The sequence below is a fragment of the Geotrypetes seraphini genome, chromosome 3 (genome assembly GCF_902459505.1).
Source record: "Geotrypetes seraphini chromosome 3, aGeoSer1.1, whole genome shotgun sequence".
NCBI lineage: Eukaryota > Metazoa > Chordata > Amphibia > Gymnophiona > Dermophiidae > Geotrypetes > Geotrypetes seraphini.
The window spans coordinates 279290913-279312819 of NC_047086.1; the positions used below are offsets into that span (position 1 = coordinate 279290913).

Below are 21907 nucleotides of genomic sequence, written 5' to 3' on the forward strand. Positions count from 1 at the left end.
ACATCGCTTCGTGATGCACAAAATGTAGCGACAACTTCTAAAGACCCAAAATTAACAACAGGTTTGGAGGTGTCAGTAAGTGTGTTATTGACAGGTCTGCCATGAAATTGAAATAACATTTATCATCGTAAGGGAGGAGGGTCATATAAACATATATTAAAGGTACATTTTAAATGCACCCCTCTTGCCTCAGCTACCTGCTGGACCCCCCAAGAAGATTGGCAGGAGGGATATCCACTCCCTCCTGCCTCAGCCATCTGGACCCTCATACATCCCTGACCACCCTCCCCCTGATGAATATCAGCAGGAAAGATGACCACTCAGTTCAGCCAAAAAACCTTCTCCTGGGTGCAAAATAATTTTGAAAAGGTCATAATTCAATAGAAGAGATTTGGAGGCCATTATCATCAGTGAAAACCTCAGTTATCAGGTTGTCCATTAAGATTTGTACCTAAAACCTTGCATGATGTTGGACTCTAAGTTTATTGATCCATGTTTCATTCCAGAGAAAATCAACCTAGTAACTATGCATCTTCAACATCCTTTCTCATTTCCACCAGCTTGAGTTTGAGATGAAAGAAGGTTATGGGCCTGACAAGATATCCTAGGTTAATGGCTTATCCCCATCTCTTAAGGAGGTTCCTGAAAATACAGTTTAAGGGATGTCTAGAGTCCATTGCTAATAGAGGGAGCACTGTAAGGTCCTGATAAGCTGTCCATGCAAGAAGAGGCCAATGAGATCTCTAGAACTAGATTTCCAGGATATTTTTGAATAACTTCCATGCATGATTTAAATTTTGACCTTTGTTTGCAGCTGCTCCTTTAAGTTTCTCTTTCTCCTCATGTTATCATAGTCTCCTTTTTTAAAGTTAAATGCCAATGTATTGGATTTCCTGTATATACTTTCTCCAGTGATTGTTGATTTGAACGTTGACAAATATAAGATGGTTGCTTTTAATACATGTAACCAGTGCATACATATGCCTTCCTGCATGTATTTTAGAAAAGGCATATCCTTTTCTACAATACTTGACCTGAACATCAAAATTTCAAATTGCAAGGTAATTAGTCTGAAGTAATTTTTCCAGGCTGAATACCATGGTCTAATTTCTCCAGCATGATTACCCTATATATATATCAGGTAATTACCCTGAAGTATTAAGCTAAGGGTAATTACCCCAGGCTTATTAAACACTAATAATCAGTCCTAAGTATTTAGATCAGGATAATTGCACTGAACTGATTATGGCAAACAAAAACCCAAATGTTCCACAGTGATAAAGAGAATCCCCCCAAAAAGAGCAGAAACTGTTCTTGACATGATGTTTATTAAGATAAATGAACAAAAATATCCACTGTAAAGAGCAGATGACCCAAAAGGGGTTGGTGGCAGACCCAACACAGTCTGTGTTTCGGCTAACACAAGCCTTCCTCAGGGGTCCTAAAAATGGCAAGACTATAAGTCATTTGTGTGGGGTGCAAGAGGATGGAGAGATGAGAGAATCGTGTTACCATCGTGATTTGCATGATGCATTATCAAAATGGGAGGCTGATATTGGGCAGAATAAATGTGGATAGAAAGGCGGTGTGAACCACGGTGTCTAATGGGTAGATGGAGAGAAAGAAAAAACTATTTCAAAAGTAGTGATAATGTGAAATAAAAAATGGTGATGATGTGAAATGAAAAATGTGTGAGAAGGTATAACTTCAAAAGAATGTGAATGTTGTGCACTAAATTTTGTGAATATGGTGATAGTGATGTGCCCACCATATAAGTAGAGTTTGTGTGTTGAGCAAAAATACATACCAACCTGGGATATTAGCTGAGATAATTAATCCAGGATAATTAAAGTGGAGTAATATGTTTCTACTAATCATCTCAGGCTAATTCTCTGTGTTATTTATCCAAAGCTAATTACCTGAGGGTAATTACTTTGGGCCATTAGACTGGGGTGATTTGCTCTGGGTATTATCCTCAATGTAATTAAAAGAGAGCCAGCAGTAGGGAGAAAGGAGCAGAGAGAAATAGACAGAGAGGAGAAGCAGAGAGAGAATCAGGGGGCAGCAGCGAGAGTAAGCTCCGCCCACCCCACCGCATCGGAGTCATCATCCGAGCTCACCCTTAAAAGGGGAGGAGCCAACAGCCGACTAAGGCAGGAGCCAGCACAAAGAGAGAAACAGTAGGGAGCAGATAGAGAGAAAGAGAACCAGCAGTAGGGAGAAAGGAGCAGAGAAAGACAGACAGAGAGGAGAAGCAGAGAGAGATCCAGGGGGCAGCGGTGAGAGTAAGCTCCGCCCACATCACCGCATCGGAGTCATCATCTGAGCTAACCCTTAAAAGGGGAGGAGCCAATGGCGCACAGCCTTTTGGCGCGTGACAAAGGCGCTCACCTTAGCAAGAGCGCCTTTGCGAAGGGCCTCAAGAAGGGCAGAGTCACCACACCCAAGGACACCAAGGAGGGGCAATCAAGGTAAGGAAGCCAACAAACAACCAAACAAATGCACATATATACATAACAACAGCAGGACACACTCAAACTGCTATCCTAAGTTTAGGAGCACCAACCAACACAGGACACCACAACACTAGTCGACACTAGACAAACGCGGCACATTAGGAGTGGATACTGGGAAAAACATATCACTAGGGAATAAGGAAGTAGCAACCAGCATGCACAGAAGAGAACACACACTCACACAGGCAAAAAAGAAAAGAGAGTACTCCAGAAAGGCGGACATCAATGGAAGCAGAGGGAATCCAAAAGATGAGCTTTCCAGTGTTCTGCACAGACTGTCATATGTATGACTACCTCCCCTCGGGGAGGCAGTCATATGTATGCGGTCGGTGTCAAGAGCTGAAAAGCTTGAAAAGGGAAGTCAGGCAACTGAAGGACCGGATTCATGAACTGGAAGGACTCTACATCACAGAAGACCCACTCAGGACAGCGGAGAACTTCATGAGTGGGAGACACACTGAGGAAAAAGTTAGAGAACTCGAGGAATTTATCGAGGAGGCCTACAGGAGGAGGGTGGAAGAACACGATCATCAGAGAAAAGATGAAGACACGCCAATATGGAAGGGAGAACAAGTGGAAGACAACTCCAAGGAAGATACCCACAGAGGAATCCCGCAAGAAGGGGAGAAATGGTCTAGTCGATGTCCAGAAAAAGAAGTTGCTAAGCACACTGAGGACATAGACGAAGAAGCAGCGAAGCACTCTGAGGACACAGACCTGTGACCGGAGCGAAAACTGAAGAAGGGGAAGTCCGCGATCCTAGTGGGAGACTCAATCCTCAGGCAAGTGGACAGCCATATAGCAGGTGGGAGAGAGGATCGACTGGTGACCTGCCTCCCAGGAACGAGAACAAAGGACATCGTGGACAAAATTGGAAAGATTCTAGAAGGAGCAGAGACGGAAGAGACTGCAGTAATGATCCACATCGGGACAAATGATGTCAGCAGGAGGGTCTACAGCAGAAGTGCACTGATAGAACAGTTCAAGATTCTGGGAAGGAAGTGAACTCGCAGGCCTTGAGCATGCGTAGATGCTCAAGGCCCAGCAAGAAGAGGAGGCACATCTTCAAGCACTGCACCAACGCACAGGACATGCCGGTGCCGGTGCCCAGGCCCAGATAACGGTAATAAGTGGCGGGGGGTGATCAATCGCGGCGGGAAGTGCCGAATCGCGGCGGGGGGGGGGGGTTGCCGGATCGCGGGGGGGGAGGGTGCTGGATCGCAGGGGGGAGGGTGCCGGATCGCAGGGGTGGCCTTTGGGGGGAGCAATGGGGGGGGAGAACATATCAAAGCGAGTTTCCATTATTTCCTATGGGGAAACTCGCTTTGATAAACGAGCATTTTGGATTTCGAGCATGCTCCTGGAATGGATTATGCTCGTAATCCAAGTTTCCTTGAATGTCACTTCACTGTACACGTCAATCCCCCAACATGAAGCATTGAGTATCATTAATACAGTCTTTGAAATAAGAACAAGACCACATACCATTCCGACTAGTTTTTTGTCTAATTTAGCAAGGTTATCGATGAAAGAAAATTTTTTTTCTTTATGACAAAAAATATTATAGACAAAAGAAAGGAGTGGCAATAGGGGCAGTGTTTGCCCCCTCCGTTGCAAACCTATACATGGCAGACTTCGAATCCACTTGGGTAATACATTCACCTTATGGGACTTGTCTTCATAGTTGGTTCCGATACATTGACGACATACTTGTATTGTGGAAAGGGGATGAGAAAGATTTAAACAGCTACTTGTTTTGGCTTAACAGCTGTGATATGAATATTAATTTCACGATGAATTTTTCTAAAACTCAGTTGGTGTTTTTAGATCTATTAATCATACAACAAGAAGATCGTTTTGAGTTTGATATTCATATTAAACCCACTGACAGAAATACATTTTTGGACTACCGTAGTTGTCATCCGGTTAGTCTTAGAAGGAATCTTCCTTTTTCTCAGTTTTTACGCCTTAAAAGAAATTGTTCAACTAAGAGAATATTCAAGTCATGTTCAAAAACATTGGAACAGAAATTAGAACAACGAGGTTATCCACATCACGTTTTAAAAAATGCCATGAAACGCGCTAAACATTACCAAAGGGATTGGTTACTACAAAAACAAGAAAAGAACGAAGAAACCCATAACAATGATACCTTTACGTGTGTCCTTTGTTATTCAGCGCATGGAAATGAAATAGCCAACATTCTAAGAGAGAATTGGAGAATTATACAAACCAACTCCATTTTTGAAGACTCTCATTTATGCATAGCTTTTATATGCGATCGGAACTTGAAAGACATTCTTTTGCCTACCATCTATGATATGGACAAACAAACTCAGATTTTACCACAAGGGTTTTTTAAATGTGGAAGATGTAACATTTGTCAAATCATGATATCTCAGAAAGAATTTGTCAATCTGATTGATGGGAAGACATATAAAATCAAACATTTTTTAACCTGTACGTCTGACCATATCATCTATGTGATCTCCTGTCCATGTAAAAAATGGTATGTTGGAATGTCAACTAGACCGTTTAAAACCAGAATGGCCGAACATAAGTCAAGTTTAAAATGTGAAAAACGGAATGCCCCTTTAGTAGAGCATTGTTACTTGAAGAACCACAAATTTTCAGATCTGAAATGCTTTTGTATTGATAAACATCAGGGGAGGTGACAGACAGCGACTTTTACATCAAAGAGAATCTCGTTGGATTTATAAACTAGGGACCTTAAAACCTAACGGGTCTAAATACTTCAGTGGATTGGTGCTCGTTTTTTTTTTTTAATGTTTTTTGAAAAGCTTTTCTTCATCATTCATTATTTATTGTAGTAATTTTAGTAACATAAATTGGTTTTTTTGAAATATTAATTTAGTTTCTGATTTGTCTCACAAGATTATCTAAATATTTTAATACATTGGTTGAATACGCATGTGCTCCAATAAGAATGACATCAGAGTAGTAGAGTATAACAGCGCATGCTCGGCGTTCGGTATACTCCAGCGCCATTTTGCTTCTTAATTGAAGCTAGCTGCACAGTGAGTATCCTTTGTTTAATGTAACAATAATTGTGTGATAATAAGTTATAAAATTATATAATATAAGCATTTTTTCGCTTGTTTCGTAGCTTGAATATTCAACCCCTGATGAAGCCGTTTTAAAGGCGAAATGGGTCCTTGGGGCTACCAGCTATAACAGCTACGTCCTTTGAGCAGGAGCACCAGCTAAAGATTAAAGCAAAAAAGATAAGTGCTGGACTTCTTGCCACATAGTTGCATTATATATTACCACTTTAAGATTTAATTTAAGCACAGAGCACTTTACAAAAAAAAAACCCCTAAATAATTCTCAGCTCGATGAAAGATACCATCTCCCTGCTTTGACTGATTTATAATCAGTGCAGGCATCTGAGAGCTAAAGAGATTTCAGTGGGGAATTTTTTGACTACAATTATTCATAACAAGTCCTGTTGAATCTGTTTGCTTTCTAAGTTTGAGGACTTAGTCCATTGTGACATATTTAGTGTTATAGACTGTAGAGCAAGCCTGGTCTTTATTCAAGAACACGGTAAACGAGGCGCAAAATCGGTATATCCCCAGATTCAGAAAAGGGTGCAAAAAGAGCCGAACAAAAGACCCAGTGTGGATAACTAAAGAGGTGAAGAAAGCGATAGGGGATAAGAAGAATTCATTCAAGAAATGGAAAAAGGGCAAAACCGAGGAGAACTGGAATGAACACAGGAAGTATCAAAAAGAATGTCACGTCGTGGTTAAAAAAGCAAAAAGAGAAAATGAAGAGAGGTTAGCTAGGGAAGCACGAAATTTCAAACCGTTCTTCAGATATGTTAAAGGGAAGAAGCCGGCTAGGGAGGAGGTGGGACTGCTGGATGACGGAGATAGGAAGGGAGGGTGAATGAGGAGAAAGAAGTGGCGGAAAGACTAAACATGTTCTTTTCGTCAGTATTTACAAAAGAAGACACATCCAACAAATCTTCAAAGGAGACCAAGCAGAGAAATTAACATCCATGGAAGTAAGCCTTGAGGACGTACACAGGCAGATAGAAAATTTAAATTTGACAAATCGCCGGGCCCGGACGGAATCCACTCTAGAGTATTGAAAGAACTAAAGGAGGAAATAGCGGAACTACTACAGCAGGTTTGTAATCTATCCCTGAAAACAGGCGTGATCCCGGAGGATTGGAAGATAGCCAATGTTACGCCCATCTTTAAAAAGGGATAGAGAGATGACCTGGGGAACTACAGACTGGTAAGTCTGACCTCAGTTCCAGGGAAAATGGCAGAAGCGCTGATAAAAGATAGCATTTGGGAGCATCTGGAGAGGCATAAACTTATGAAAACAGCCAATATGGCTTCTGCAAGGGAAGATCGTGCCTGACGAACTTATTGCATTTCTTCGAAGGAATTAACAAACGGATGGACAAAGGGGACCCCATAGACATTGTATACTTAGACTTCCAAAAAACCTTTGACAAGGTACCCCATGAACGCCTACTTTGGAAACTAAAGAACCATGGGGTGGAAGGAGACATACACAGATGGATCAGGAATTGGTTGGCGGGCAGAAAGCAGAGGGTAGGAGTGAAGGGCCACTACTCGGACGGGAGGAAGGTCACGAGTGGTGTTCTGCAGGGGTTGGCGCTTGGACCACTGCTATTCAATGTATTTATAAATGATCTAGAAACGGGGATGAAGAATGACGTAATAAAATTTGCAGATGACACCAAGCTATTCAATGGGGCTAGGACTAAAGATGACTGCGAAGATTTACAAGGGACCTAAACAAACTAGGGAAGTGGGCGACGAGATGGCAGATGAAGTTCAATGTAGAGAAATGCAAAGTCTTACACGTAGGAAAAAGAAACCAGAGGTACAGCTACACAATGGGAGGGCTGTTATTGAGTGAAAGTTCCCAAGAAAGGGACTTGGGGGTAATAGTGGACATGACAATGAAGTCATCGGCACACTGCGCAGCGGCTGCTAAGAAAGCAAATAGAATGCTAGAAATAATCAAGAAGGGTATTACAAGCAGAACGAAAGAAGTTATACTGCCGTTGTATCGGGCGATGGTGCACCCGCATCTGGAGTACTGCGATAGGAGCTTCTACATGATGGGGGGGGGGGTTGGGAGGCTGTGGGGTAGGGACGCGGTCCTTCGGGGTGGGGGTGCGGGTGCGAGTGCGTGCGAGCGGTCCTTCGGGGTGGGGGTGCTCGCACCCCCACAGCCTCCCGACCCCCCCCATCATGTAGAAGCTCCTACCGTTGTCCTGCTGCTTCCTCTGCCGGCGGTCCCGGCCCTTCTGTGAGCCCTGCGTCTGCGCTGCTTCCTCTTCGGGGCGGCATGCGCGGTATATGGGTGTGCGGGGTATATAAAAATTTATTTACATAAATTACAGTTTCCCGCGCGCTATACCCGTGTGCGTGTTTTACACGGGTGCGCGGTATATGAGTGAAAATACGGTACTTTGGGTTGAACAGCCTAGGCTAATTACTTTAGATTAATTGTTCTGAGGTAACTAGGTAGAGCTAAGTAGTCCTGCCTAATAACTTTATGGTAAAAACCCTTGGGTAATTAGCCAATGTTATTTATGCTGGGGTAATAGTCTGAGCCTAATTCCTGGGGTAAGACTTCTGACAAATTAGTTTTTATTATTTAGCCCAGACTGAATATTACAGGCTAATTAGCACATGACAATTACTCTGGAGTAATCACCTTCTACTAAAATCCCCAGAATAATTATCCTGGGCCAATTACTTTGAGTATCAGTACAAAAAATGTAAGTGGGATACAAAGTCAATAGAAGTGATAGGAGGAGGATCATAGAATGTGAACTTCCTGTGATCTGCTTTCTTCTATCCATCATTACTTTGGGGTAATCATCCTGGGGCAATTATCCTGGCCTAGTTATCCTGAGCTAATTATCCAGGGAAAATTTCCTCAGGGAATGAATCCTGGGACAGTTCCTCAAGGTAATTACTCCAGACTAATTAACGGGATGTTTTGATCAGATCAGTTATCCTGGGGTAATTACTACAGGATAATTTAATTAGCTTGGGGTTATTATCACAGGCCAATTATTACAGAAGTGTGACCTGATGTTCATTATCCTAAGTTGGTTATCCTGAAACAAATAGCCCTGGCTAAATGCCCTCTAATATTGAGCCCAGGCTAATTATCTGTATTATTGTTCCCTCTGTAATTCCCTTACCTGCAAAGCACCAATATCTGTTTTATTATGGTCCCTCTGTAATTCCCACACCTGAGCACTGTGTATTGATGCACCTTCTTGTCCAGTTTGTCTGTCTTGACTAGATTGTAAACTCTTTTGAGCAGGGACTGTCTCTTCTATGTTTTGATATACAGCGCTGTGTATGTCTAGTAGCGCTATAGAAATTATCAGTAGTAGTAATTATCTCAGGATAACTGTTCTCTATGTTAACTACCCCAAGGTAATTATATTGAAATCTTTATTCCAAGGTATTTAACCCAGAATAAGTACTCCAGAACTGGTGTAAATATCTGTGTATGTGTGTCTCCTGTGCATGTGCCTGCATATTCTGTAAAACACAATTGTACTTTGCAACTCTATATATATATATGCAGTAAGTCTGTCTATACAATTGTCCTTGATGTATAATTAAGTGTTTTTTGTTACCCGGATTTTAATATATATGTAACTCGCTTTGAAATTATTATTATAAGTGTTTGCATCAAATTTTAATAAACATGAAAACAAGTTTTACATTTGGAAAAAATCCTTTATAAAATTACACCTCCAAAAAACTTATACGCAGAATGAAATAATTTCTTACCTCATAAAATGACAAATTTTCAAGCGGAGCTCATGACATTTTTCCATATTCTTACCTCGATACGTACACAAGTTAAGGAACTATACATTTTTTACAGTTTCCTTTAACATTTATATTTGCTTCATAACACAGGATACTTATATTCTGCCTAAGCCTATGCAGTTCTATGTGGATCACTGTAGGCCAGTCCATGGAAGTAACAATTTCATCAGACAAAGTCAGACAACGTTTTTCTACTAACAATTAGTAAAAGCATGCTTATTAAAAATAAACATTTACCCCTGGATTCTCTAACCGGCGCCCACTTCAACGGCTACTATAAAAATGTCCGCCGATTGCATGTCAATAACGTGGCAGCACCAATTAGAGAATTGCGCCTCAAGCAATTTCATAGGCACAATTCTTACAAAGACAGGTGCCAGAAATGTAGACCTGGAAAACCCTGGCCTACGTTTCTGTTGCCTATCTTTGCCAGGGTATCCTCTCCACAGCCTGCCATCAGCATGCCACAATTAGCTGAACTGGCAGGGAGATCCCCTATTCCTTTCTCTCTCCCTCCCACCCACCGATCCCTCCCCCCGTACCCTTCCAAGAAGAGACCCCTCCTGTTTGCCCAAAATTCTCACATCCCCAACTTGTATCTTTGATAGACAATCAGCAGGAAGGATGCCTATTCCCTCCTGCCGGCAGGCCCACCTGGTTAAAATGGCAGGCCTTCTCCTTCCCAGTGCACCCTGGGATACACTGGAAGGGGCCTAAAGCCCTGATTGGCCCAGGTGCCTAAAGCCCCTCCTATGTTTAGGCACTGGCTTCAGAATGCTCCCCTTAAAGTGTTTCACAGCTGTTTCTGGTTTTCTTGGGTAGGGGATGACATCACATGGCTCTTTGTTTAGAGACAGGTTGAAACAGTCCTGATTATATTGCACTGCATTTTTCTTAGGGAAATGATAATAATAAATCTGATTCTGCATACATCATCTTGCTAGGGAAATGATCATTCAAGTATGGATATTCATGGTTAGTAGTGAATTTTATAAAGGTTTTTCTAAACATGGAACAATCTGGAAAATAAGGGTACAGGACAAATACATGTATTTGGTAGCACATACAGCAGAAACAGCTCTTAAAAAAAACCTTACACACATTAAAAGTGGCACTTGCATGTGTAAAGTTTTATTTTGCAATCTTGGCATTTAAGTGAAGATTTTACGAAACTGCACATCCTAGGGGAACTGATTAGGGAGCCATGCTACAAAAACTCTATTTTGAGGATTTTTTTAAAATTCAACTTATATTCATCACTACAATACAAGAGAAAAAGGAAGTTACCTAATGTCATAGTAGAAAAAAAAGAAAGAAAAAAACATTCAAAGGAAAAATATTTTTGTTTAATAAGTCCGCATCCTGAAAGAGAGAAGAATCAAGAAAATAAAAGAAAGATGAAAGAAAATAAAAGGATCCTAGAATCCTAATACAGGGGGTCCTTCTATTAAGGCGTGCTAAGCTATTTAGCATGAGTTAAAGATTAGCTTGCGCTAAATGCTAAGGCATCCATTATATTCTACGGAAGCCTTAGAATTTAGCGTGCGCTAAATCGGTTAGCACACCTTAATAAAAGGATCCCACATTTCAGCATCTGTCTGTTCAAACTGGTCAGGCAGAAGGCAGTACATGCCTATCACTATCCTGTTCTCCTTTATACTTGGAATTTCTACCCATAGGGATTCCAAGGTATGTTTCGGTTCCTGTAGGATTTTTGGTCCATTTGATTCAAGGACTTCCTTAACATATAATTCTATAATGCTAGAAAGCAATACAAGAATCCTTAGGTTTTTCAAAGGTGTATCCCAATTACATGCTTATCTCATACATATCAGACTCAACATTGTGCTGATTTACCTGACTTGGCGAGGGCAAGGTTGGACACTATTGTCATTATATGGATCAAATTTTACCCCAAATCTGGTGATTCAGGTGGCTATTCAGTCAGATATGCAACTCAGTGTTCTTCAGCATGGATGTACATTGCCTTTTTTTTTTTTTTTTTTGCTAATTAGTTTTGATAAGGACAACATATAGATATGTCACTTAGGGCTCCTTTTACAAAGCTGCGCTAGTGGTTTTAGTGCACACTTAGCGCATGCTAAATTGTCACATGTGCTAGATGCTAATGCCAGCATTGAGCTGGCATTAGTTCTAGCCATGTAGCATTGGTTTAACGCGCGCTAAAAACGCTATCACAGCTTTGTAAAAGGAGCCCTTAGTTGTGCATCACTAAATGTGAAAGGAATTCAGAATCCCATTAAAAGATGCAAGCATCCCGCATTTGGGAGAGCCCCACCATGTTGCACACAGAGGATAAAGCTATTCAGACCCAATTTGTGCGCTTCTACAGCGAGCTGTATGGCCCGGGCACCTATGATACCGCAGCTCGGGATCAATTTTTCCGGGACTTGGATCTTCCTCAGCTTAACGAGACTCATAGGAACCTGCTGAATGCTCCTATCTCATGCAAGGAGGTTTCCACTGCTATTGGTAATTTGAAACTCGCTAAAGCCCCGGGTTCCGACGGTATGGGGCCTGAGTTTTACAAGATCCTACGGCCCCATGTTGGGCCTGCTTTGTGTGCTATGTACGCTAATGTGCAGTCCTCCGACCAGTTGGTACCTGAGCAGAACCATGCCCATGTGGTGGTGCTTCCTAAACCGGGTAAGGACCCTGAGCTGGTGGGCTCTTATCAGCCCATTTCGCTACTTAATCAGGACAAGAAGCTTCTCACTGCTATTTTAGCTCAATGGTTGGCGCAGGTGGTCCCGTCTCTTATTCATCCAAACTAGGTGGGGTTCATCCCTGGCCGCTTTTCATCCGCTAACATCCTCAAGGCGCTGGTGGCACTGCGTGAGGGACGAGGGTGAGTGGGTGATGATTTTCTGCCCAGTCTGGATGCCAAGAAGGCTGACAGGGTTGTGTGGCCTTATCTTTTTTGGATCTTACAGTGCTTTGGTATTACCGGTTCGTTTCATGACTGGGTAGTCCACCTGTACACTGCCTTGACTGCTCAGCTGCTTATCAATCGGTGTTGTACGGACTCCTTTCCGTTGTGGAGGGGGATGCGGCAGGGCTGCCCTCTGTCCCCCCCTGTTGTTTATTCTTTCGCTCGAGCCTTTGGCAGCTAGGATTCGGGTCTCTCCCGACTTTACAGGTCTTTGCATTGGAGGGGAGGAGTGCAAGATTACTATGTTTGCAGATTATATGTTGCTGTTCGTAGGCAATGCCCGGGCATCTCTCCCTTCTATTATCCATCTTATAGCCTTGGATGGGTCCTTTTTTGGCCTTTGTATTAATTTTGGTAAATCTGAGGCGATGCCTGTGTCCTCGCCTTGTGCTTCCCGCTCTTTGCCTACCTTCCCCTTTCGTTGGGCTGCAGGAGAGATTAAATATTTAGGGATCTTTCTCAGTGCGGATTGGATCCGTATGTATCAATGTAATATTGTGGCTAAGCTAGCACAACTACGTGAAGCTTGTATTCGCTGGGGGGACCTCCCCTTGTCCCTTTCGGGGCGGGTTGCGTTGGTCAAAATGGACTTGCTCCCCAAAATCCTATACCCATTGCAGATGATCCTGATCTGGCTCAAGGGGGCGAATGAACGGGCCTATAAATCTTTTATCAGCTCCTTCATTTGGCGACAGTGACAGGCGCGGGTCAGCTATTGGCGCCTCAACCAGAGCCGATCTCGGGGAGGTCTGGACCTCAGGTTATACAACATTGCCACCTTGATGTGTTGGGTGCACGAGCTCTCTACCTCTGGTTCTCGGTTTGCCCCCCCAAAACTTTTTGACTCATGGGTGGCCCCTTATCGTGCCATGGCGTGTTTGGATCTCCCTTGATGGCGGAGACCTAAGATGGGTTGCAACTCGGTGTGGCTGGACCCGCTGCGGCCTGCGAGGGGGAGGTGATGGATCAGGGCTTAGGGACAGAACATTGGCACTTCCTCTACACTGCCTTGCTGGTGGCTAAATGGGGAGTGCTCCTTGTGTGGATGGATGAGATTGCCCCTGAGGTGCTGGGATGGAAGTGGTCCCTTGCAGAAGTGGCTCGCTGGGAACTTTATAGAGCTCGGAGGGGGGGTGTCTCCCTCTCACCGATTATACCGGTCTCTCTGGGAGGCGACACTGTTGGAGGTCAGCTTCTTATGACTTCTTTTTACCCTAGATCACTCGGTTGGGGGGAGGCGGGGGGGATTCCGGGAGTGTGGTATGAGTGGGGGGGGATGTGTGTGTGTGGATGATTGTATGGTTGGGTTACTTGGGGGCACTATTCTTTTCCTATGTTAAAAAGTGGAACTTATTGAATGGTCTGTCTCTTTTTTGCCCAACGATCCTGGTCTGATGTTATTGTTGTTTTGGGAACTGGTGTTTGAGGCCCCCCTCTCCATAGCGTGCAAGGGTCTTGCCCTGTTCTTGTGTCTCTATTTGCTGCCAGTGTATTATTTTGCTTATTCTGTCTGTTCAATAACCTTTCTGTTCAATAAAAATATTTCAAACAGAAAAAAATAGATGTAAGCGCCTCTTATTTAACCCAATTATTATTAACCCAATAAAATCCTGACATTGTTTCACTACAGGAAACTCATTTGAATGCTATTGAGGCTTCCAAATTAACTATTCCACCAATATTTTCTCCTGCTAATGGGAGGAAAAACAGTGTTTCCATACTGATAAGAAAACATCCTAATAGCAAACTGCTTTCATCTATAAATGACTTGATAAGAAGATGAATCATGGCAAAGTTACAGATTAAAGCGAGGTTTTAAACATTATAAACATATATGCGCCAAATAGTGATGAACCGTTTTTTAAAAATTCAGTAGCTGATCTGTTAGCCAGCATGATTTCATCAAAGGCAGATCTTGTCTGACAAACTTGATGCTCTTCTTCGAGGGAGTAAACAGGCAGATAGACAAGGGCGACCCGGTCGACAATGTATATCTGGATTTTCAGAAGGCGTTCGACAAGGTTCCGCATGAACGACTACTTCAGAAAATTGCGAGCCATGTAATCGAGGGTGAAATATTCACGTGGATTAAAAACTGGCTGGAGCATAGGAAACAGAGTGGTGGTAAATGGACAATACTCGGACTGGAAGAGCGTCACCAGGGGGGGGCCGCAGGACTCGGTGCTTGGACCCGTGATCTTCAACATCTTTACAAATGATCTGAATATAGGTACGACAAGTGAGGTGATTAAATTTGTGGACGATATGAAGTTATTCAGAGTAGTGAAGACGCAGGGGGATTACGAAGATCTACAACATGACATAATCAGGCTCAAGGAATGGGCATCGACATGGCAGATGAGATTCAATGTGGATAAGTGTAAAGTGATGCATATCGGTAACAAAAATCTCATGCACAAATACAGGATGTCCGGGGTGGTACTTGGAGAGACCTCCCAGGAAAGGGACTTGGGAGTTCTGATCGACAAGTTGATGAAGCCGCCGCACAATGTGCGGCGGCAGTGAAAAGGGCAAACAGAATGCTAGGAATGATAAAGAAGGGGATCACAAACAGATCGGAGAAGGTTATCATGCCGCTGTACCGGGCCATGGTGCACCCTCACCTTGAGTACTACATACAGCACTGGTCACCGTACATAAAGAAGGACAAGGTACTATTCAAGAAGGTCCAGAGAAGAGCGACCAAGATGGTTAAGGGGTTGGAGGAGCTGCTGTACAGCTAAAGATTAGGGAAACTGGGCCTCTTCTCCCTTGAACAGAGGAGATTGAAAGGGGACATGATCAAAACATTCAAGGTACTGAAGGGGATAGACTTAGTAGATAAGGACAGGTTGTTCACCCTCTTCAAGGTAGGGAGAACGAGAGAGCACTCTCTAAAGCTGAAAAGGGATAGATTCCGTACAAACATTAGGAAGTTCTTCTTCACCCAGAGAGTGGTAGAAAACTGGAAAGCTCTTCAGGAATCTGTCATAGGGGAAAACACCCTCCAGGGATTCAAGACAAAGTTAGACACGTTCCTGCTGAGCAAGAACGTGCGCTGGTAGGGCTAGTCTCAGTTAGGTGCCTTAGAGGGAAGAAGGAGCAGCGTACCTGAGGTTTCACTTCAGGTAGGAGAAGGGCAGCGTCGGTGCCGAGCACCAAAGAAGCAGGCGGAAGGAAGGAGGAAACAGGGCTCAGGGAAGCGGCGAGAGTTCGCTCCGCCCCCCCCCACTGCGTCAGAGGCAGCGCCGGACTCCCCCTTAAAGGGGAAGAGCCAGTGCGGCACACGCGGTGCCTTAGAGGGAAGAAGGAGCAGCGTACCTGAGGTTTCACTTCAGGTAGGAGAAGGGCAGTGTTGGTGCCGAGCACCAAAGAAGCAGGCGGAAGGAAGGAGGAAACAGGGCTCGGGGAAGCCGCAAGAGTTCGCTCCGCCCCCCCCACCGCGTCAGAGGCAGCACCGGACTCCCCCTTAAAGGGGAGGAGCCAATGGCGCCCAGCCGTTCGGCGCCCGGCGAAGGCGCGCAGCAAAGGCGCTCGCCTTAGCGAGAGCGCCTTTGCGAAGGGCCTCAAGAAGGGCCAAGTTACAACACCCAGGAGCACCAGAGAAAGACTGAAAGGTACGGAAGAAGCAGGCACAGAAGGAAAGAACACACACAAGCAACAGTAAGGTAAGGTAGAGCAAAGGCAGCACGCACAAGAAGAAGGCAGCAAGGCAAGAAGCAGGCGCAGAAAAAAGCAGGCACACAGGGAACAAGCAAACAGGGAACAAACACACAAGCAAAGTATAGTAAGGTAGAGCAAAGGCTGGACACACAAGAAGAAGGCAGCACACACAAGAAGAAGGCGCAGAAGGAAGCAGGCACACAAGGAACATGTAATCTTAAGTGTTATCTTAAAGTAGGAACGACAATGGAAGTAGAGGGAAACCAGAAGATGAGCTATCCAGTGTTCTGCACCGACTGTCATATGTATGACTACCTCCCCTCGGGGAGACAGTTGTATGTATGCGGTCGGTGTCAGGAGCTGAAAAGCTTGAAGAAGGAAGTCAAGCGACTAGAGGACAGGAGCTGGAAGGACTTTACTCCACGGAGGACCCAATCAGGACAGCTGAAGACTTCATGAGCGAGTTACACATCGAGGAGGAAGTCAGGGAACTTGAGAAATTCATTGAGGTAGGATACAAGAGGAGGGTGGAAGAGAACGAACTTCAGATGAAAGAAGAAGTTACATCAACATTGAAGGGAGAACAAGAAGCAGAAGACCTCAAAGAAGACATCCATAGAGGAAAAACGCATGAGGGGGAGAAATTGACCAGTCGATGCCCGGAAGAAGAAAGAGCGAAGCACACCGAAGACATTGACCTGAGACCGAAGCGAACATTGAAGAAGGGAATGTCAGCGATCCTAGTGGGGGACTCGATCCTGAGGCATGTGGACAGCCACATAGCAGGAGGGAGAGAGGATCGACTGGTGACCTGCCTCCCAGGAGCGAGAACCAAGGACATCGTGGACAAAATTGGAAAGATCCTGGAAGGAGCGGAAATGGAAGAGACCTCAGTAATGATCCACATCGGGACAAATGATGCCAGCAGGAGAGACTACAGAAGAAGCACGCTGATAGAACAATTCAAGATCCTGGGAAGGAAGCTGAAGATGAGGACCCAGAAGATAGTGTTCTCAGAGATCCTACCGGTACCGAGGGCAGATGTGAAAAGGCAAGAGGAACTACAATCAATAAATGCATGGATTGATGAGGAGATGGTGTGAGGAAGAAGGATTCCACTTCGGAAGAACTGGACGACATTCTGGGACAAGAGCAAGCTCTACAGAAGAGATGGATTGCACCTGAGCACGGCAGGAACTAGACTTCTAGCAAACAACATCAAGAGAGGAATAGAACAGGCTTTAAACTAGGAAGAATGGGAAATCCGACAGTCGACCAAGCGTTGATGATTCGGAAGAAGGTATCCAGTGAAGATACTAAGGGGAAAAAAGGCTGGGAAGAAACAAGGGACAAATTACAGGAGTCAACTAACCCAGAAGAGGAGGTTGGAAATATTGTAGCCAAAGAGAAGAATCTAAAGACTGAAGCACAGGGAAAGGAAATGAAGGAAACAAAATCACAGGAGCTAAATTGCATATATACTAATGCAAGGAGCCTAAGAAACAAAATGGGGGAATTAGAAGCCATGGCCATTGCAGAGGACATAGACATCATTGGAATCTCTGAAACATGGTGGAATGAGGAAAGCAAATGGGATACAGCACTGCCAGGATACAAGCTCTATCGCCAGGTCAGGTCAGGACAGAAAGGCGGTGGAATAGCACTATACATTAAAGAAAGCATACAATCGACAAGAATGGACACAGCAGAGACGGCCAACAAGCTAGAATCGCTATGGGTTAAAATACCAGGAAGGAAAGGGCCTGAAATAAAGATAGGCCTATACTATCGTCCACCCGGACAAACAGGAGATATCGATGAAAAAATGGAAGCCGAGATGAAGCGTGAATAGAAAAGTTGTAACACGGTTATTATGGGAGACCAACTACCCTGGGATAGACTGGAGCCTTGGAAGCTCAAGATGCGCTAGGGAGACAGAATTCCTGGAGGCTGTACAAGATTGCTTCATGGAGCAGCTTGTTAGAGAACCGACGAGAGGAAATGCCACTCTGGATCTAATCCTAACTGGACTAAAGGGACCTGCTAAGGAAGTGGAAGTAGTGGGACCGTTGGGAAACAGCGATCATAATATGATCAAGTTCAAGGTGGAAGTAGGAATACTGAAAGGAAAGAGAACCATAGCGACAACTTTTAACTTCAGGAAGGGAAACTACGAAGCAATGAGAGGAATGGTAAAGAAGAGACTTAGGAACACTTCCAAAAAATGGCAGATGGTAGAACATGCCTGGTCCTTTTTCAAGGACACGGTGAGCGAGGCGCAAAATCTGTATATACCCAGATTCAGAAAAGGGTGCAATAAGAGTCGAACAAAAGACCCAGCGTGGATAACTAAAATAGTGAAGGAAGCGATAGGCAATAAGAAAAATTCATTCAAAAAATGGAAAAAGGACAAATCTGAGGGAAACTGGAAAGAGCACAGGAAGTATCAAAAAGAATGTCACCGTGTGGTTCGAAAAGCCAAAAGAGAGTATGAAGAGAGACTAGTCAGGGAAGCACGAAATTTCAAACTGTTCTTTAGATATGTTAAAAGGAAACAGCCGGCTAGGGAGGAGGTGGGACCACTGGACGAAGGAGACAGGAAGGGAGCGGTGAAGGGAGAGAAAGAGGTCGCAGAAAGACTTAACATGTTCTTTTCGTCTGTATTTACAAGCGAAGACACAACCAACATACCGGAACCTGAGCAAATCTTCAATGGAAATCAAACACAAAAGTTAACATCCATGGAAGTGAGCCTTGATGATGTGTGCAGGCACATAGAAAAACTAAAAACTGAAAAATCACCGGGTCCGGATGGAATCCATCCAAGGGTTCTGAAGGAACTAAAGGAGGAAATAGCGGAACTACTACAGCAAATTTGCAACCTATCTCTGAAAACAGATGTGATCCCGGAGGATTGGAAGATAGCCAACGTTACGCCCATCTTTAAAAAGGGATCAAGAGGTGACCCGGGAAACTACAGACCGGTGAGTCTGACCTCGGTTCCGGGGAAAATGGCGGAAGCACTGATAAAAGAAAACATCGATGAACATTTTGAAAAAAACGAACTTCTGATAACCAGCCAACATGGTTTCTGCAGGGGGAGATCGTGCCTGACTAACTTATTGCACTTCTTCGAGGGAATTAACAAACAGATGGACAGAGGAGACCCCATAGACATCATATACCTAGATTTCCAGAAAGCCTTTGACAAGGTGCCTCATGAACGTCTACTCCGGAAACTGAAGAACCATGGGGTGGACGGAGACGTACATAGATGGATTAGAAACTGGTTAGAGGGTAGGAAACAGAGGGTAGGGGTGAAGGGCCACTACTCAGACTGGAGGAAGGTCACAAGTGGTGTTCCACAGGGCTCGGTGCTCGGGCCGTTGCTTTTTAATATATTCATAAATGATCTAGAAACAGGAACGAAGTGTGAGATAATAAAATTTGCGGATGACACCAAACTATTTAGTGGAGCGCGGACAAAGGAGGACTGTGAAGAATTGCAAAGGGACTTGGACAAACTAGGAGAATGGGCAGAGAGATGGCAGATGAAGTTCAATGTTGAGAAGTATAAAGTATTGCATATGGGAAGCAGAAACCCGAGGTACAATTATAAGATGGGAGGGATGTTATTGAATGAGAGTACCCAAGAAAGGGACTTGGGGGTAATGGTGGACATGACAATGAAGCCGACGGCACAGTGCGCAGCAGCCGCTAAGAGAGCGAATAGAATGCTAGGTATAATCAAGAAGGGTATTACAACCAGAACGAAAGAAGTTATCCTGTCGCTGTATCGGACAATGGTGCGTCCGGATCTAGAGTACTGCATCCAATATTGGTCACCATACCTTAAGAAGGATATGGCGTTACTCGAGAGGGTTCAGAGGAGAGTGACACATCTGATTAAGGGGATGGAAAACATTTCACACGCTGAGAGATTGGAAAAACTGGGTCTCTTTTCCCTGGAGAAGAGGAGACTTAGAGGGGATATGATAGAGACTTATAAGATCATGAAGGGCATAGAGAGAGTAGAGAAGGACAGATTCTTCAAACTTTCAGAAAATAAAAAAACAAGAGGGCATTCGGAAAAGTTGAAAGGGGACAGATTTAAAACAAATGCTAGGAAGTTCTTCTTTACCCAACGTGTGGTGGACACCTGGAATGCGCTTCCAGAGGATGTTATAGGGCAAAGTACGGTACTGGGGTTTAAGAAAGGATTGGATAATTTCCTGCTGGAAAAGGGGATAGAGGGGTATAGATAGAAGATTACTGCACAGGTCCTGGACCTGTTGGGCCGCTGCGTGAGTGGACTACTGGGCGTGATGGACCTCAGGTCTGACCCAGCGGAGGCATTTCTTATGTTCTTAGGGCACTGGTCTTAGATGAGAGTGCCGCCGCGTAAGCGGAATGCTGGACATGATGGACCACTGGTCTGACCAGCAGCGGCAATTCTTATGTTCTTATGAAAGAGGCTGGCAGAATCAATTTTCCTAGTTTTGGAGAATATCACACCACTTATATTGTTAAACTTGTTTATAGATGTTTTCTTGATATCAATTCTCCATCTGATCAACCTAGCTGGATCCATGCTATTGTTCGTAATTGGAGCAATTATCCTATCAATTTTTTACTTTTATTACATAACAAAATACCAGGATGTGAAGATAAGATTACTTTAGTGCCTCTCTTGCAGTCAAAGCAATAGATTCTGCATTTCCTGTGACGTGATCCACTACTACACACATGTCTATTTGGAATAATGTAAGGTTCAAAATTGAAGATAAAGTTATCAGTTGGAATTTGTGGCAAGCTGTTGATATTTGGACTCTTCAGCAATTAAAATCTGACAATGAATGGAAGACTTTTTCTGAAATTCATGATAAATATCACGTACCATGCAATCAATTCTTTAAATAGATACAACTCCAACATTGTTTAACGTCCTTTATCAAAGCCTCACAGCTCACTTGTAAAACACCAAGGGCTCCTTTTACTAAGGTGCACTAACGGTTTTAGTGTACGCTTAGCGTGCACTACAATGCCACATGCACTAGGTGCCAACGCCTCCATAGAGCTTGGATAGTATTTTCCATTTAGCATGGGGTTTGCATGCGCTAATCTTCAGCACATGCTACAAACGCTAGCACACCTTAGTAAAAGGAGCCCCAAGTTTATTGGATTACATTAATAAAATCTCTTTTAAGAAAGGAGAGGCATTTGCCTGGTATAAAATATTACGTGACAACAAATTCGGCAGATCTAGGTGATGAGTTGTTTGGCAAATCCATGGATTCTACCACTCAGAAACTTTCTGCGCATGAGACTCGCTGGGATACTCCTCAAAACCAAAAAGAAGCCTCCACCTGTCCGGCCTTTTCGCCAACAGTCGTCCTATCAGCGTTGCTATTCTGCTAAACCCTTACCATCTGCTCCTCAGCAGCCAAGACGCCAGCGTCCACAGCAACGCCAACAACCTCGTGCACAGCAGCAGCAACAGGTGAAACCTCCTCCACCACCGAAGTCCACTCAACCCTTTTGACTCCACTCTCCAGGGCCTAGCCAGTCTCCTTCCATCAACCCTTCTGCCTCAACCCATAGGAGGCCATCTGTCTTTTTTTCTCAGCCGTTGGGAGACCATTACTTCAGACCAGTGGGTTCTAAATATCATTCGCCACGGCTATTCTCTCAACTTTGAGACTCTCCCTGCCCAAAGTCCTCCAAAAGAGTCTGCTTTGAACACACCTCAGTCCTCCCTTCTTCTTCAGGAGGTCCAATCCCTTCTTCTTCTGAACACCATAGAAGAAGTTCCTCTAGATCAGAGGGGGCAGGGATTCTATTCCCGCTACTTTCTGGTTCCCAAAAGAACTGGGGACCTCAGACCCATACTAGATCTCCGAGAT

General features: G+C 44.1%; 1 protein-coding gene across 13 annotated transcripts in view; it reads right to left on the reverse strand.

Annotated features, from left to right (window-relative positions):
- RASGRP3 (RAS guanyl releasing protein 3) overlaps positions 1–21907 on the reverse strand; it is a 299643-nt gene that overhangs the window by 200178 nt on the left and 77558 nt on the right. For all 13 annotated transcript variants that reach the window (XM_033938594.1, XM_033938597.1, XM_033938599.1 and 10 more), the window contains one exon: positions 9347–9409. In XM_033938594.1, coding sequence (XP_033794485.1) covers positions 9347–9409 — 63 coding nt within the window. Of the gene's footprint in view, positions 1–9346; positions 9410–21907 lie in introns of those variants that run through there.